Source organism: Oikopleura dioica, chromosome 1, assembly GCF_907165135.1.
Source record: "Oikopleura dioica chromosome 1, OKI2018_I68_1.0, whole genome shotgun sequence".
Taxonomy (NCBI): domain Eukaryota; kingdom Metazoa; phylum Chordata; class Appendicularia; order Copelata; family Oikopleuridae; genus Oikopleura; species Oikopleura dioica.
This window is the reverse complement of record NC_137291.1, coordinates 606,217-621,797: the sequence shown is the minus strand read 5'-3', so window position 1 is coordinate 621,797 and position 15,581 is coordinate 606,217. Positions and strand designations below refer to the sequence as shown.

At 37.0% G+C, this 15,581-nt stretch overlaps 1 protein-coding gene across 1 annotated transcript; it reads right to left on the bottom strand.

Moving 5' to 3' along the window:
- Positions 1 to 9,368: 9,368 nt before the first annotated feature.
- LOC145703321 (uncharacterized) lies at positions 9,369 to 14,457 on the bottom strand. Its single transcript, XM_081780669.1, has 4 exons — positions 14,343 to 14,457; positions 14,067 to 14,307; positions 9,679 to 9,826; positions 9,369 to 9,608 (listed from the first exon to the last, which is right to left on the bottom strand). The coding sequence occupies exons 1-4, from the start codon at positions 14,434 to 14,436 to the stop codon at positions 9,369 to 9,371; spliced, it is 723 nt and encodes a 240-aa protein (XP_081636795.1). The 5' UTR covers positions 14,437 to 14,457.
- Between the last annotated feature and the right edge of the window lie 1,124 nt (positions 14,458 to 15,581).

The following is a 15,581-nucleotide window of genomic DNA, read 5'->3' as shown; positions in this document are numbered from 1 at the left end:
GCTGTCATTAAAATTATCAAATCGTTATCAAAAATTGGTCGATATGCATTTTGGCGTTAAAATAGAAAGGAATTTTCAACGAGAAGGGTTTTTTATAAAGATTAGCTCAAGATTTACCTGAAAAAATAGGAGACGCAGAGATGGTTGTACTGAAAATAGTCAAAAAATCATCTTTTTTATTCAAAGAAAATAAAAATTGTCTGGAATCATCAAATTTTCAACCCATAATAAATTCCAATAAAGCTTCGAGCACTTGTGTCGCTGTTGACGCTCGAGAGCAGGGCGGAGCAAAATGTATATTCACTGATTTCGTAAATTTACTCCGTGAAATAAAATGAAAATATTACGAAGAAATTCTTCAGCAGTTTTAACTGAAAATCTGGCAGAAACAAGCTTGTATAGATAAAAATAGCTTTGCTGAGGCCAAAAAAAAACTCAGCTTCGCTAAGCTAGCTTAGCAATTTTTCTGGGAGTGTCAGTTCACAGCTTAGCTAGCTTAGAAGAAAATTTTGCGATGCTCAACTTAACGAGCTTATCTTAGCTCAAAATTATAAAAAGTGATTAAGGGTATCCTCATTTGCGTAAAATCCAATAAACGGCAAAGTTAATGTCTTACAGGCAATAAAAACTCCATAAGAAAATTGATACTACCCCTTAAGGGTGTATCTAAGGTTTCTATCGATCACCCTGAGCACCTTGATTTTTGGACTGAATAAGTATTCAAGAATGAAGAAAAAACAATTTTCAAAAAAGTTTTTGGATCAGGGGGGGATTCCTGAAATCTCGGACACTACTCAACATTCAAGCTAATTTCATTTTTTTACAGAAAACGTGAATTCGAAGGGCACTGTCTTTACGTGAAACTCAATTATGCCTTTCTGCCCTAAGTCTTTTAATCCAATGCAGATTGTGATTAAATTTTCAGCGCATCACCGAGCATAAGGTTCGAACGCTTCCTTTTTTTCATAAAAAGCAATCGCAGTTTGTTTAAACGATCAATTTGATTCCGCGCTTCAAATTCTTCATTTTTCGATTTCATCCGGGCTTGTCAGGTTTTCTTATTTCTAAAAAAAAGGACCCTCAGTGAGGCTCTATTTTAACGTGAAACCTGATAAGGCGCTTATAATCCTCAAGCCGGTATAAAAACGATGTGCAGAGGATTCAGTCATGACATACTCGAGAATGAAAAGATACTTCATTTTTTTGTCCTTTTTTGGGGCTATAAACGCCGATCATTTCCGAGCGAACAGTCTTCAATATCGAACAACAGATGATCCGAATAAATTACTAGTGATTCGCTACCATGGTTATAAGCTGCACGATGAGTGCACGAATAGTAATATAGTGAATCAACTTTTGATCGAATACCAGGATCAAAAATATGACCACGTGGTTGGCTATTCAGAAGCAGGAGATAAAGTTCTCATTAAAAACTTTAACAGACATTATTACGCTACATCACGTCAAACTGGTGGCGGTACAAATCCTCAAATATGGAGATGTAAGTAATTAATCTATTAATTAATTATATAAAATAACATTTCTAACATTATTTTCTTCATACTACTACTTGGAGCTAAAACAAAGGATAAAAAGATTGGCCGAGTGACCTTTCATTTTACCTCTTCGGAAGAGCCTCTTCCGAACCTGACTCAGGATGCCGAGCTGCGTGGAAAACCTGAGTCAAAGTCCTTAAAGTCTTTAATTTAATTTTTAAATTTAAGCCGCGAATATATAAATAGATTGACAATATGCGACTTTTTATAGACCGTGACTCAGATTTTCTACACAGGTTTCAAAACCTACGCATCATATCTTATTTCCCCTAAATCGCCTTCCTCTCTACAACCATGTCTAAGGACCCCCACCACGGTTTGGTTTTGGTCGAGTTTTTGAATTCATTTTTTCGATTTTCGTGTAGCTCACGTGGCAGGAAGAAGATACATTTTTGAAAGCCTTAACAGCAATAGATATAACATGAAAAACAGAGATATAAATATTGTCTTGGCATGCCCGCTATCCGCTATTTGAAATCGAGAGTTGAAAAAAGTTTTTGAAAATATAACCCCAAAATCCAAAATTTTAAATCCGATTGAAAGATATTTTAGTCGAATTTATGGTTCGGAATATAAAAAATGGATGTCCATCATAATTGTTAACGTACTATTTAGTGGAAAACTGCTTCGGAAGCTATACATATCAACTTGATGTATCGGATGTTGTTCGAATAACAACAGAATCGACGGCTGAGTCTTTGAATGACTTTTTTGATTTACGTGGGAATGAGCTCACTGGAACCAGAGTTCAACAATCCGCCATTTACAAACGGCATTAATTATGCGGCATAATTTATGCCCATATTCGCGTCTAAAATTGTTATTTTTCCCCATCGCATGGATACGTCGTCTCATCGCATTCATGTGAAATTTTGTCCAAGTCCCTCATATTTTAAAGAATAATTGAAGAAGAGGTAAAATTTCTTCATGAATAAATCTGATAAGTGCTCGTCCAAATAGGTGTGCGGTGGTGACAAAAATCGGTCGAAAATACAAAAAGAACTAAAATTATCGCCGCTTTCAGGCCCATAATTGCACCAAAAACGGCGGAATTTAGAGTTTTATCCAAGGATCCCGAGATTATGCGAAATTTCTCTTTGTCTTTCGGTAGAACAATTTTATCCTTTATTTAGCCGTTTACGCCGTTTAAATTTTCTTGTTTTTTTTAATCTTTATAACGGGTTTCTTTATGCCATATTTAGATTCCTCGTTTTCTGAGGATCATTTTGATAGATAATGGTACCCCATTACAATCAAGGCTGCCCGAAATTTTGGCACTTGAACACCGCAAAAATGCATGTACATTGTACTTAGCGTAAAAATCTCAAATTTTTTCGACTTTTCAATGCCATCAAAAGTGGACAAATAAGGGGTCTATTGAAAACTTAGAATGCACCAAACAAGAATATGATAACCGCACTACAATTTAAAGCCATATTTCGGCGCAAGAGAGCGATTTGAGGTCAAAAAAGGGCCAAAATGGCATCAAAAAGTTATTATTAAGGAGGTATGGGGCGGTTTGGCGAAAATTCGAGTTTTAAAATTTTCTTTCCATTTTTAGAAAGCCCACATCAAGAGCATCAAAAAAGGTCTCTAGCTTTTTTTTCTCAATGTCAACAAAAATTGGTGAAAAACGGGATTGAAAATTGGCATTTCAATGGAAATTCGTGAAATTAAATTTTTAAAGTCTCACATATGCAATTTGACTCTGGTCTCCTCTATATGAAAATCCAGTCAAACCACTCGTCCAATCAGCGCACGTTACAAATTCTCTTTGTCTTCAGCATGGAGATTTGAAACGTGAATTAGACTGACTGGAAAATCAGTCAGTCAGGAATGCCAATCGCGGTATTTTAATATTTTTAGAAAGCTTACGACTCGCTGAGTATTTTTATTCATTACAGTGACTCACTTATCTAACCGTATTTCGAGTAAGTGCAATTTAAAATTTCATTTTTTTTGACAATTTGAAACCCAATTTTCGATTGAAGTTATTAAATAAGCAATTTTTGCAAAAAAATTTAATCTCTTCAATTCAACCCTAGAACAGCGATGGAAGTTTTTATCATCTTAGTTTTAAAAAATAAAAATATTTTCATTAAAAAAATCGCGTTCAAAAATGACGCAAAATGGTAATTTTCACGAACATGACTTTAAGCTGACTTCTCTATAGGCAGAATCCCTTAATCATTTTTTCTGAAAAAATTTTCAACTCTAGTTTAAGGTCAAATCTAAAAAAGTCCCATACGGTTTCGCCAACTTTGACTTTTATCTACTTTTTTTTTGAGCTAGTAAAAAAAGAGTTTTTTGGCATGAGCAATCCGAATACGAGGTCAAAATTTCGGATTTTTTAAATCTTTGGGGATCTTTAAATGCGTTCTTTTAAATAATGGCGGATGCTGGACTCTTGTTCGACAGTTTCATTATCAAGCCGTCGTCGAAAATGCTCATAACAGCTCACCGCAATTTGTTCCACCACCAGTTTGGTACATCTACAAGAACACATGTTCGGGAGGTGCTTTTGGGAGTTGCAATTCTTTTAACGAGTGCCCAGAAGTCCAAACTTTCAGGATTGCGGCTTTTGACCCGGAAGGAAATTTAATTAAATGTCGTTGGTCCTCAAAAGATGAAGTTGGAGTTGATTTCTACTTCACTTCGTCAAGATATCCTGCATTTGAACTCGACGAAGAAAATTGTATTATTTCTTACAGACGAGCTTATGATTATAGTTCTCGGTTGACCAGCAAAATCCCGATATCAATTCAAATAGAAGATTTTGATGAGAATGGAAATATTCTGTAAGGCAAATCAAGAGCGTTTCTATTTTAGTAAATGTTTTAAGGCATTCAGTGCCTCTTCAGTTCACAGCGTACAGAGTTTCTATGGATATTGCATTTGATGCTTGCCACATGTATTATCACAGTACCTCAGGCTCAATTTATCCTGAGCATGGAGTTGTCGAAACAACTGGATACACAGAAGGATTAGAAATCGAAAAAAAATGGAGAATAGTTTCAACCAATCTGCCAACTCTACCAATCCTGTCTTCAAATGGATATAATCTATCTGGACCAAAAGGAATGAGTTGTACTTCAAAAACTGGAACAAAAACTCGATGGATAACCTGTACATGGTCCCCAACGCCAGAACAATCAAAGCAAGAATATCATCCGATTTGTATGACTGCTTTAAGTGCTGGAACTAATTGCCAATTGGTGAAGATCCCCCACATAAATGAATGTGAAAATGGCGCGCACACTTGTAGCGCTTCAACAGAAAAATGTGCAAATACTGTTGGAAGCTATGAATGCAATTGCAAGGAAGGATTCTACAAATATGGGATCACATGTTTAGACGAAAATGAATGCGCGCTTGGAACGCATCTATGTGATTCAACAAAGGAAAATTGTACAAACAGTTTTGGATCATTTAGTTGCAGTTGTCAAGAAGGCTTTTCTGGTACAGCCGGCAATTGTCAAGACATAGACGAATGCGCCTCGTCCCCATGTGATGTCAATGAAGATTGCGAAAACCATGAAGGCTCGTTTAGTTGTCACTGCAGTGTTGGTTATGCTTTTAATAATCAAAAAATTTGTGAGGATATTGATGAATGCTCTACTGAGGCACACAATTGCGAACAAATATCAGAAACATGCGTAAATATTGATGGTTCCTTCGTTTGTGAATGCTCTAAAGGCTTCGATTTTGACAATGACGGAACTTGCAAGGATATGAATGAATGCATTAATGAAACCCACGACTGTGCTGTTCCGAGCGAAACTTGCTCAAATACTCAAGGCTCATTTACTTGTGATTGCTCTGTCCGTTACGAAAAAAATGAAAATGACTTATGTGTGGACATTAATGAATGCGCGATCGGGACTCATAATTGTAGTGAAACAACAGAAAATTGCCTGAACGAGATTGGACTTTATACATGCGAATGTTCTTCTGGCTATTTCCGGAACGAAAGCGACGTTTGTACGGATATCGATGAGTGCTCTAATGACACGCATAATTGTGACGAATCAAGCGAAACTTGCGTAAATATTCCTGGATCCTTCAACTGCGATTGCTCCGTTGGTTACGCTCATGATGAAAATAACGTTTGTGTGGACGTAAACGAGTGTGTCGATGGCTTACACACTTGCGATGATCAAACCGAGACGTGCAAGAATTCTCTGGGATCGTTCACCTGCGATGGTTATCAGCTATTTATTTATTTTTATTACCTCTTTATCAAAATTAATTTAACGGATATTAATTATTTTTTAAATAAGCTAAGTAGAGTTTTAAAATTAAAAATGCAGTCAGACTCGTCTGATTATGACTTCCCGTGAATAATTTAAAAAAATCAATTTCTAAAGACTCCTTGTATTTATATCAGAGATTTTAGGAAGCTGTTATAATGGTTTAAATGGAGGATGCTCTCATTATTGCAGTGGCGACGGCGTTTGTTCATGTCCAGCCTGTTGGACTCTTGGTAATATTATTCTTTTTCGCCTCAAATTATAATGTTTGAAGATTCCTCAAATAGAACATGTATCATCGAGGGTGGAAAAGCGGAAATCACGTGTACACCGACAGGCACTTCTATTTTAATCGACAAGTGTGTTACACCCGGCGTAAATGCTATGGACATCCATCTCAATGACCCTCATTGCACTGCTTTTGACGGAAACGAAACGAGTTGGAAAATTGTGAGCTCATCTGTTGGCGGATGTGGCGCAACCCAGTCCCTTGAAAACGAAATTTTCACGTTTTCAAATACTCTTAACATTGGAAGAAGTATTATAAATAGCGTTGTTGTTGGCCGAGGCGCTGCCGTCGATTTCAGTTGTAAATTCAACAGTCACGCCTCTTCAATAGGCAACTATAATTCAAACAATGAAGTTTCGTCAGTTTCTTTTAATGCAGGAATTGACAATAACGATGTTCTCGACTTTGATGTGTATTTGAACTTTTATGAGTCAGGGGAATATTCGAAGCCTGTTAATTACTCAAATCATCAAACTGCTGTTGGAAATACTTTGTATGCTCAGACCAGTGTTGTTTAATTTAAATTCATATCTCAAATTTTCTTGGTCAAATTCTTTCAGATGAAATCTTATTTATAAAATGATTGTTGTATAAGAAAAAGGATCCACTTGTTCATCTTCGACCCGAGATTCTTTTAAATTCTTAAAAATAACCATTTTTCGCAAATTTTTCCTGACCATATTTTTTTCTGATGAGTTATTTCAACCTTTCTTATTCACCCGTAAATTCGGATTTTTTCCATCAAATCAGGTTTCACCGCTTTTTTGTTTTTCCCTACAGTGGTATGAGCGGTTTCCGCACCCCTATTTTTCGCCTTTCAAAATTCATATCTTTTGATTCAGATATGATATTCGATTTCTGTTTCCAGTAATTAAATTTTCACGCCATTTTCTATTAGGGAAAAATACAATAAATAGAGTTTTTGAAATTTACTGTGTAATTTTTAAAAATCGTAGGGGTGCGGTCATACCACTGTAGTCCGAAATTTATATTGGTGAAATAACTTCTACATGTAAAATGTAGCTTTCATGTACAAATTAAAAAACACTCGTCAGATCAGCGCTCCAGATATGATCCCTGACACAAAATTTGTCGTCCAAAATTGCTCTATTTCCGATGATGCCATTGCAAATTCCAGTGTTGCCTTGCTTGAAAACCATTGCCCCGTTGGTAGCATCCTGAACTTTAAGTGGGGAGATTCAAATGAGACGTCTGTGTTCTTCAATTACAAAAGTTTCCTCTTCCCAGAAAGCTCTGATTCCGCCAGTATGACAATTTCTTGTGATGTAAGTATTTTATTGGGACCATGCCAACCGAACTTTTGCCGCTCTTTCAAATCTCCCCTTTTGTCGTTGAATTCTTCCCCTTTTTCTTCTAATATTTTGTAACCAAATTTTTTTTTTCTAAAAACTCAAAGTTTTTCTGTTCTTTCTTGCTCACTTGAAAACAGTGCAAATATAATTACACGAAATTTATAAATAAAGTTCTGAATGAGTATAAGAACTTCAGATTTTTGAAAAAGCGGTACGAGCTGTGTTGATTAAAAAATCAGAAAATGTCAGTCAATTAATTCAAGAAATCTTTTTGCTTTAAAATTGCTTCAATCATTTTCAACACTAAAATTAATAATGCAAATAAGCATGAATTTTTTAGAGCACATTAGAAATTCAAATATTAAAAATATTATTTTCAAGGTGCGATTCTGTGACGTTAACGATACAGACTGCGGGGGTCGAGCCTCGAGTGTATGCCCGGTTAGTGACTTATCCATTTCAACTTTTATTTTCTCCGTAAATCGGCGCGCAGTTTTCCCGTGAGAATCCCTAGTAATGGTATACATTAGGGTCAGGCGCTGTCACGTGACGACTGCCGCACACGCTCAAATTTTTTGGGTGATAGCCTGGGGGGTACTGATCATGTTTATCAAAGCGGCCCTCGCTTAACCCAAGAACACCCTCAACATTTTAACCCATTTTTTAATTTATTCGTTTTTGTCAATTTTGCTTGAGAAAAACGTTTAAAACTTTAATTTGTCATAAAATTTGAAAGAATATTTTTAGATTATTTAAGATTATTTAATAAAAATGCCCTAACTCAGGTTTTATGACACGCTCCGTCACCAACCAACTACGTTCCGCCACCGGCATAATACTCTTCTCTACCTGTCAACTAGAAGATTACATGGAACCTAAAATCTATATAAAGAGTCACTGTTAACCCTACCAACCATTCTTTTTTTTACGCCTATTGAGATAAGATAAATAAAAGCTCAAAAACTTTAATATTTTTTATACACAGCCAACTTCGCTCAGTTGTCCGTATATTTCCCTTGTGTTCACTTATTTGCATAGGTTGCAAAACCATTATAAAACAAAAATGTTTAAAAGGTTCTAAACGTAAAATGATCAAAATTCAATTATCATATTTTTTTTGCTTTTTCATGCTTCTGTATCATGTTTTCCTTTTCAATCTTACGCAAAATTCAATTTTGAAATATATCGCCGAAATATTTTAGATCGTTATTTTAGATGGCTCATGTCGTAAAAAACTCTGCAATAAATTTAATATATTCACACTGAATAAAAGTGCTCCAAACAAAATAAAATGATGAATTGAAATTTGAGGCACACTAAGTAGCCAAAATAGGGCTGTTTGAAACTTTCCAAAAAAATGTTCTTGCGAGAAAGAGAGAGTTATTACAGTTTTTTATGGAATTTTTGGACATCAAATTTTTGGACATTTTTGCAATTTTAAGGGTTTTTCTGGGACACTTTTCAAAAGTGCCTGAATCAAATTTTTGGACATTTTCTGCGCCAAAATTTTTAATTTTCCGTTTTTGTCAGATATGGCGTTTTTTCATATCGAAAATCTTACTTTTTCTTTGATAATGATGAGATTTAAGGTTGATCTCATACCCCTCGAAAATTTTTTGTCTTTAGAAGAAGCATGAAACAGAGGATGATGGAGATTTTCCTCAAAAAAAATTTTTTAAGCGATTTGGATGGGTCATTTTTTTGACAGCATGCATCAAATTTTTGGACATTTTTGCGAAAATCTTGGGACAAAAAATGTCCAAAAATTCCATTGTTAACTGTATATAAAGGAACCATGCCAAATAGTGCATGCCTCATAACAAAAAGAGGTCTGCAATTATCAAGATAAATCCGAACATCGGCTTGAAAACGATAAGATACCATATAGGTATAAATGAAGATAAATAAGGCGAAGTATTTGTTTATTTTGGACTATAAAAGAAAATATGGGAAGTTGTGCTCAGGATATTGGAGGTAAATTTTGCTGATCGCAAAAATAATTGTCAGTAGTAACTTCAAACATAATTGGGTAGAATGGAAAATCAGTTGTGCTTGTTGCTTGACTTCCGATGATTCTATCCAAAAATACTTCATCGTTTATAACCACGAGTCTTTCGACTGAAATTAGATTTGTTTCGTCATCTCCATATGCGAGATATATGAAATTGCCAATTTTCAGTGCTGAGCCGAAACGCATTCGCTTAATACAAATATAAAAATGTAGAATAGACAAATATAAATAATGAAGAATAGATGGAGAATATTTTTACATTTTTCAAGGCAGATGAAGAGAGAGTCCAAACTTCATCTTTTAGTATCCATATATCATTAGAGATTGCGATTAAAGTCAGATCGTATCCACCAGCCATAAACAAGGCCCCATTTTCCAGTCCAATCAAACTTGGAGCTATCAAATCCCTAAAAAAGTATTCGAAAGGTCTCTTTTAAAATAATGAATATAAACTCGAAAAATACCATTTCGACTTGTCTGTGAAGTCTGTTTAGTTGTTATCGAGAGTTCAATTTCGAAACATATCCGAAAATCTTGTCTTCAAAAAAATAAAATTTATACAGAGAATTTTGATCTAAGAGAGAAACCCATTTTTGGGGGGTACTGAATAGCGCCGCCCGGTCTGGTACAAACCGGGTCTCTTCTGACAAATCATGACCAAACAAAGTGTTCGGAACAAGAACAAGAATTCGGTACCGGAAATCTAATGAGTTCTGGACCAGAAGATGCGCGCGTAAGGGACTCTGGCCCGTCGCGTGCTTAATAGATTGTTGATTTAATTCCTAAATCTGAAGATAATTTGATCTCCCGCTACTGACTATCTAAGACGCGTTTTTTTAGGTTGGGAACTTATAACTTTCGACCGGAACAAAATCAAGGGGAGGTTAAGGACGCAAATTGATCCTCAGAAAAAATTAAAATTTCCCACCGCATTTTTGAATATCGGTACCAATCTTCCGGTATTAAAATTCGGTACCAATTTTTGTCGTCGTATTGGTACCAAACTAGTACCAAATAGATCGCCAGAAAATTTCATGAAAACTAGTACCAAAATATCAGTACTTCGTTACTACCGACCCGAATAACCGGACGTTGATTTTCCTCAAAATTGCTCAAAATCGACCATAAGCCGTGATTTCAGAGCGCTGTCAAATGAAAATAAGAACTTTCTCTAGTTTGTTTTTGGTACTGTACTGCTTGCTTCTATTTTGCAAGTGACAGAGAAAAAGGAAACAAAAGTTTTTATCTCGTTGTTTATTGACACTCAAATTTATCTCTGGGAGTGTTAGTGAAGTTGTGTAGTGAGTAGTGAGTGAAAAAGTGTGAACAGTGAACAGTTTATATTCTTATCCCGTCAATTTGGTTGATTTCCGTGATTTTCGTTATTTTCCAAGAATTCCGTTGCAAACGACGGAATTGGCGGATTTCCACGAGCGCAGTTATTTTTCAGCAATTTCGTTGAAAACGAAATTTTTGGTTTCTGCGCGCTGCGTCACTTGCGCTCGCTTGCTCCTCCTCAGTCACGTGCGCACTTAGCACGCCAAGGGCAAGCTCGCTTACTATTCTTAAATAGTGCAAAAGTCATACTGCATAGAATATGCACTACAAATCCTTCCCTTCTAAATTTATGACTTTTGCACACATTTTTCAACGGATCGTTTTTGTCATCAGTTCTCCACAGACCGCGTTAAATTGTGTTGGCTCTTGATATTTGAATTTGATTATTTTGTTTTTGATAAACTAAGCTGTACGCGAAGCAGGCGATTTTTGCTTCTACTTTCGTCATTAAACATATCATATGGAGAGATTCGAGCCCAGGTGCGCGCGGTGGGCACAAATGTCACATATAAATAGAGGTCCAGAAGTCCAGTAGCCATCAGGGTAGCTGTGCGGGCCAAGGCTGGGTTTGATAAGCAGGTTCCCTCTGCGTTGAAACTAACACGCCATTTGATAACATGGATTATACGAGGTCCATGGCACGGTTCTCGCTCGATCTCATTCTCTCTCGGGTGGTGATGGTCTTCCAGCATACAGTCAGCTATTTTTAAGCTGTAAGGACTCGAGAAGGTCTCGTTTTACATTCTTTTAGTTTTCGTATAAATTTCTCGGTGGAATAACTTCTCCCTCTTAGTTATCGTTTTGATTGCTCTTTTTGGATGCTCGTAATTGTTTCGAAATGGTTTTCTTACAGCTTTTGAGATGGCTGCAGAATGACGATTCGAAAAAATTGGTTGTCCCTCTCATAGGGTAACTCGACGATTTATTTATCTCTTCTCTTCTCCTTTTTTTTTGAATTTGTTTTTCTCGTTTTATTTGATAAACTCATTTTCTGTCTGTGATCGATTTATACGATCACAGAAGAGTTTGAGTACATTTTTACAACTGCGTCTTCTTCAGTTGAGAAACGTAGTCAATAACTCTTCTAGGCGCATTTTCGGAGTGAAGATATTTGCAGTCATCTTTAAATCTGCAATTGCGATTGTTGATGAAGTTGATGCAGTATCCTTCCAGTTTTTACGGGTTGATTTTTTCAGTGATTCTTCTCTCATCACTTCGATTTGCACGAATCATTTCTTTAATTTGGTTCACAAACTCTCGGAACATCTCGTTTCTTTCTTCAGTTTTGATACTGAAGTTGATATCGCGTTTTGGGATAGCATTTTCGATCTCATTGGCTCTTGTTGCAATATTCTCAATCGTTAACGCTGATTTCTCTCGCATAAGCAGTTCGCGGATTTTCTGATCCTGAGCTTCAGCAAATCGCTCTATGATCAAAAGTCGTCGTTTTCTCCAAGATTTTTCAGACCGTATCCCTGTTTGTAAAGACTGATCAATTTGCTAAGACACATTCCGAAGCTGTCGGATCCGCGGTTGTAGGTTTTGAACTCATTTTTGTAATAGTCGGCGGTTTTACCAAGCATCGCTGTTAGTCGCAGTTTGAATTCTCTCCAATCGTTAAGGTCCTCTTCTTCCAGGCTCTCGATGATATGACTGCCTTCTGACTCGTTCAGAAGTGTCGTAAGTGCCACTGTTATTACCTCGTTGTCTTTCAATCTGGAGCAGCGGGCGTAAATATCGAGATTTTTAAGCCAGGAAGAGATTGGTATGGTTTCATCAAATTTCGGCGGCTTTACTTTCAACGTTGATGGAGTTGACACTTTCTTCAACATTGTAGGAGCTGACTTCGCTGTTGGCTTCGGTTTTTTAACACGTGGCTTAGACTCTGTTTTTTCCTTCTTGATATTCAGGCCATTCTCCGAGTTCTGTGTTTCTGGAATAACAGTCACATCAGCCTCGTTCTCAGATTCCTCATCGGACAGATCTAGCTCGTCTTCGATCTCGCTATCCATGGCGGGTAGGTTTCCCATCAGTGAATCAATATCTTTTGCTGCTTTCGATGTCTTAATTCGCTCGAGGTCCAGTCGGTGGTGGCGTTTCGCATATTTTTGTTCAACCCAATCTGCTTCATTTGGGTGATCCGCGGCAAAGGTGGGTAGATATTGAACAGTACCTTTGGCGTTTTTCTTGGAAAAGTATTTCTTTCCGCGAGCAAGGACAGACTCGTTAAATTAAGGATATTCGCAGCGACGGAAGCTTTATCACTTATCGGAATAGGGGTTGGGAAGATTCGCCCATCCAGTGAATCGTAAATTTTCATGAGCTCCGTTCTGCTCAGATCGACAACAAGTTTGAAATAAGTATTACTCATTGTTGAAGCGCTCAGAAGGTCCGATTTTATGTGCGAAAATCAATCCTAAAGGTTCACCTGTCGGTGGTTCAACTTATGGTTAAACTCCGCTTGCTTAGGTTTACCCTGGATATAATTTATAAAGGACCTTATAGCTGTCCTTTGAATAGTCAGGAAAATCGTTTTTAGCAGCTCTCTTCGATCGTGCTCGGGGAATCGTAATTTACAGTAGTTTTGCTGTAAATTCTCGCCGTTTGTATCAGTCACCAATTTGTACTGCTTGCTTCTATTTTGCAAGTGACAGAGAAAAAGGAAACAAAAGTTTTTATCTCGTTGTTTATTGACACTCAAATTTATCTCTGGGAGTGCAACGACGGAATCGGCGTATTTCCACGAGCGCGGTTATTATTCAGCGATTTCGTTGAAAACGAAATTTTTGGTTTTCTGCGCGCTGCGTCACGTGCGCTCGCTTGCTCCTCCTTAGTCACGTGCGCACTTAGCACGCCAAGGGCAAGCTCGCTTACTATTGTTAAATAGTGCAAAAGTCATACTGCATAGAATAAGCACTACAGTACTAGTCTTCATGAAATTTTCTGGCAACTTTTTTGGTAGCGATACGACGACAAAAATTGGTACCATATTTAAATACCAGAAGTTTGGTACCGAAATTGAAAATCTAATGCGGTGCGAAATTTTTATTTTATCTTAGGATCAATTTGCGCCCTTAACCTCCCCTTGATCTTTTTCCAGTCGAAATTTATTTGTTCCCAACCTAAAATAATACGCGTCTAAGAGATTAGTTTTCTATTTTCTGATGGTGAGACTATTTGAATGAGAACAAGAGTTTTGATGAGAAAACAAAAAAAAATTAATTGAAACGCCGAAAATCTTCGATAACAGCAGTATCGAGCGGCACTGGGCGGCGCAAGGCGGCGCTATTCAGTTACTCTGCATTTTACCTCGGTGAATTCACTGAAAGAGTTTCCCATCCGCTCAATTCTGAAAACGTCTCGATCTTCAAATAAGTGGTTTTTCCATTCAATGTTTCCCTGCCGCTGACGCTAAGAGGTTTTCCTTTATAAAATGCAAGACGACCGTCCCAATGAGCATATTGCGAGGAATGAGTAGCTGTTGAACTTGTTGTATCGAAAATCTCGCATTCTTGTCCATTGACATTCCCGACCGGGAAACATATTAATGCTAAACATAAGTAGTAGAGTATGTGTATTCCTTACCTTTTTCTCCGTTATCGATCGCTAAACTCGCAGATCGGTAAGTATAACCATTCAACGTTTCAAAAATTGTCTCTGTGATAGAACATCCGTCCATCCTAGCAATCTTAAAAAGCCATGCCATATCTTGAGGACAAATTAAATTTACCTTGCGATAACTACCGGTAGAAAGAGGTCCCCCGAAAATATAAAGATCTCCCTTAATTATAGCGTGCATGCGTTTAAACGCATAATTATCAGTTGGTGCGTCAATGGTTACAGATGTTTTTGTTTTTCCATCGCCGGATATACGATAAGAATCAGCCATTTGTGGTAGCAAAATAACCATATTCGTATCACGCTTACAACAAAAATAATAATCCTGAAATATTAAAAAATCTACCGGTCCGTTGCATCCACCCAAGCAATCAAAGTCGTTTGAATTGCAAAACTGGACCTTAAAAAATAATATTATATAATATAATATAATTTTGAACATACATCGCAAGTAATTGTCATACTGGCAGAATCAGCGCTTTCTGGAAAAATAAAACTTTTGTATTCGATTCGAGCAGCGGAATCATTCGATTCCTTCAAGGTGACATCTAGAACGCTCTCGATCGGGCAACTGTTTTCGACCAAAGAGACACTTGAGCTAGCAATGGCATCATCTGACACAGAACAATTTTTAACGATGATCGAGGTGTCAGGAATCATTGCGGAGGAACTTATCTGACTTGAGATGTCTTCAACTCTAATATCGGTATAAATTTTTGGAAGCAGAAATTTTAAATCGCCTATAAACTATTCGCACTGAAAAAGACACCTCAGTCCTGTGCATAGAGAGTGTTTCCAACAGCAGTTTGATGGGTATTATAATCGACAGTTTCTTGATAAGCTGCTGTCTTATAGAAATTAAATGTTGTCGCAAGATCAATCACATTATAGTTATCATCGCCAGCACTGAATGTCACTGAGGATGGAGCGTTGTTTGATTTGTAGCTGCTGACGACGGAGGCAATGCTGTTAAATTTACAGCTGAAAGCTATGGCAGCACTTCGACCAATAACGATTCCATTTGAAATTACTCTTCCAAAATGAAGAGTATTGGAAAAAACAAACACGTCGTCTTCGAACGAAGACACAGCGCCGCAGCCGTTGGCCCAAGAGCTTTCAATTATGAAATTCGTTTCGTTTTGGACAGCGAAACAGTTCATATCGTTGAGATGAATAGCCGCTGTATCAACGCCGGAAACGAGACAT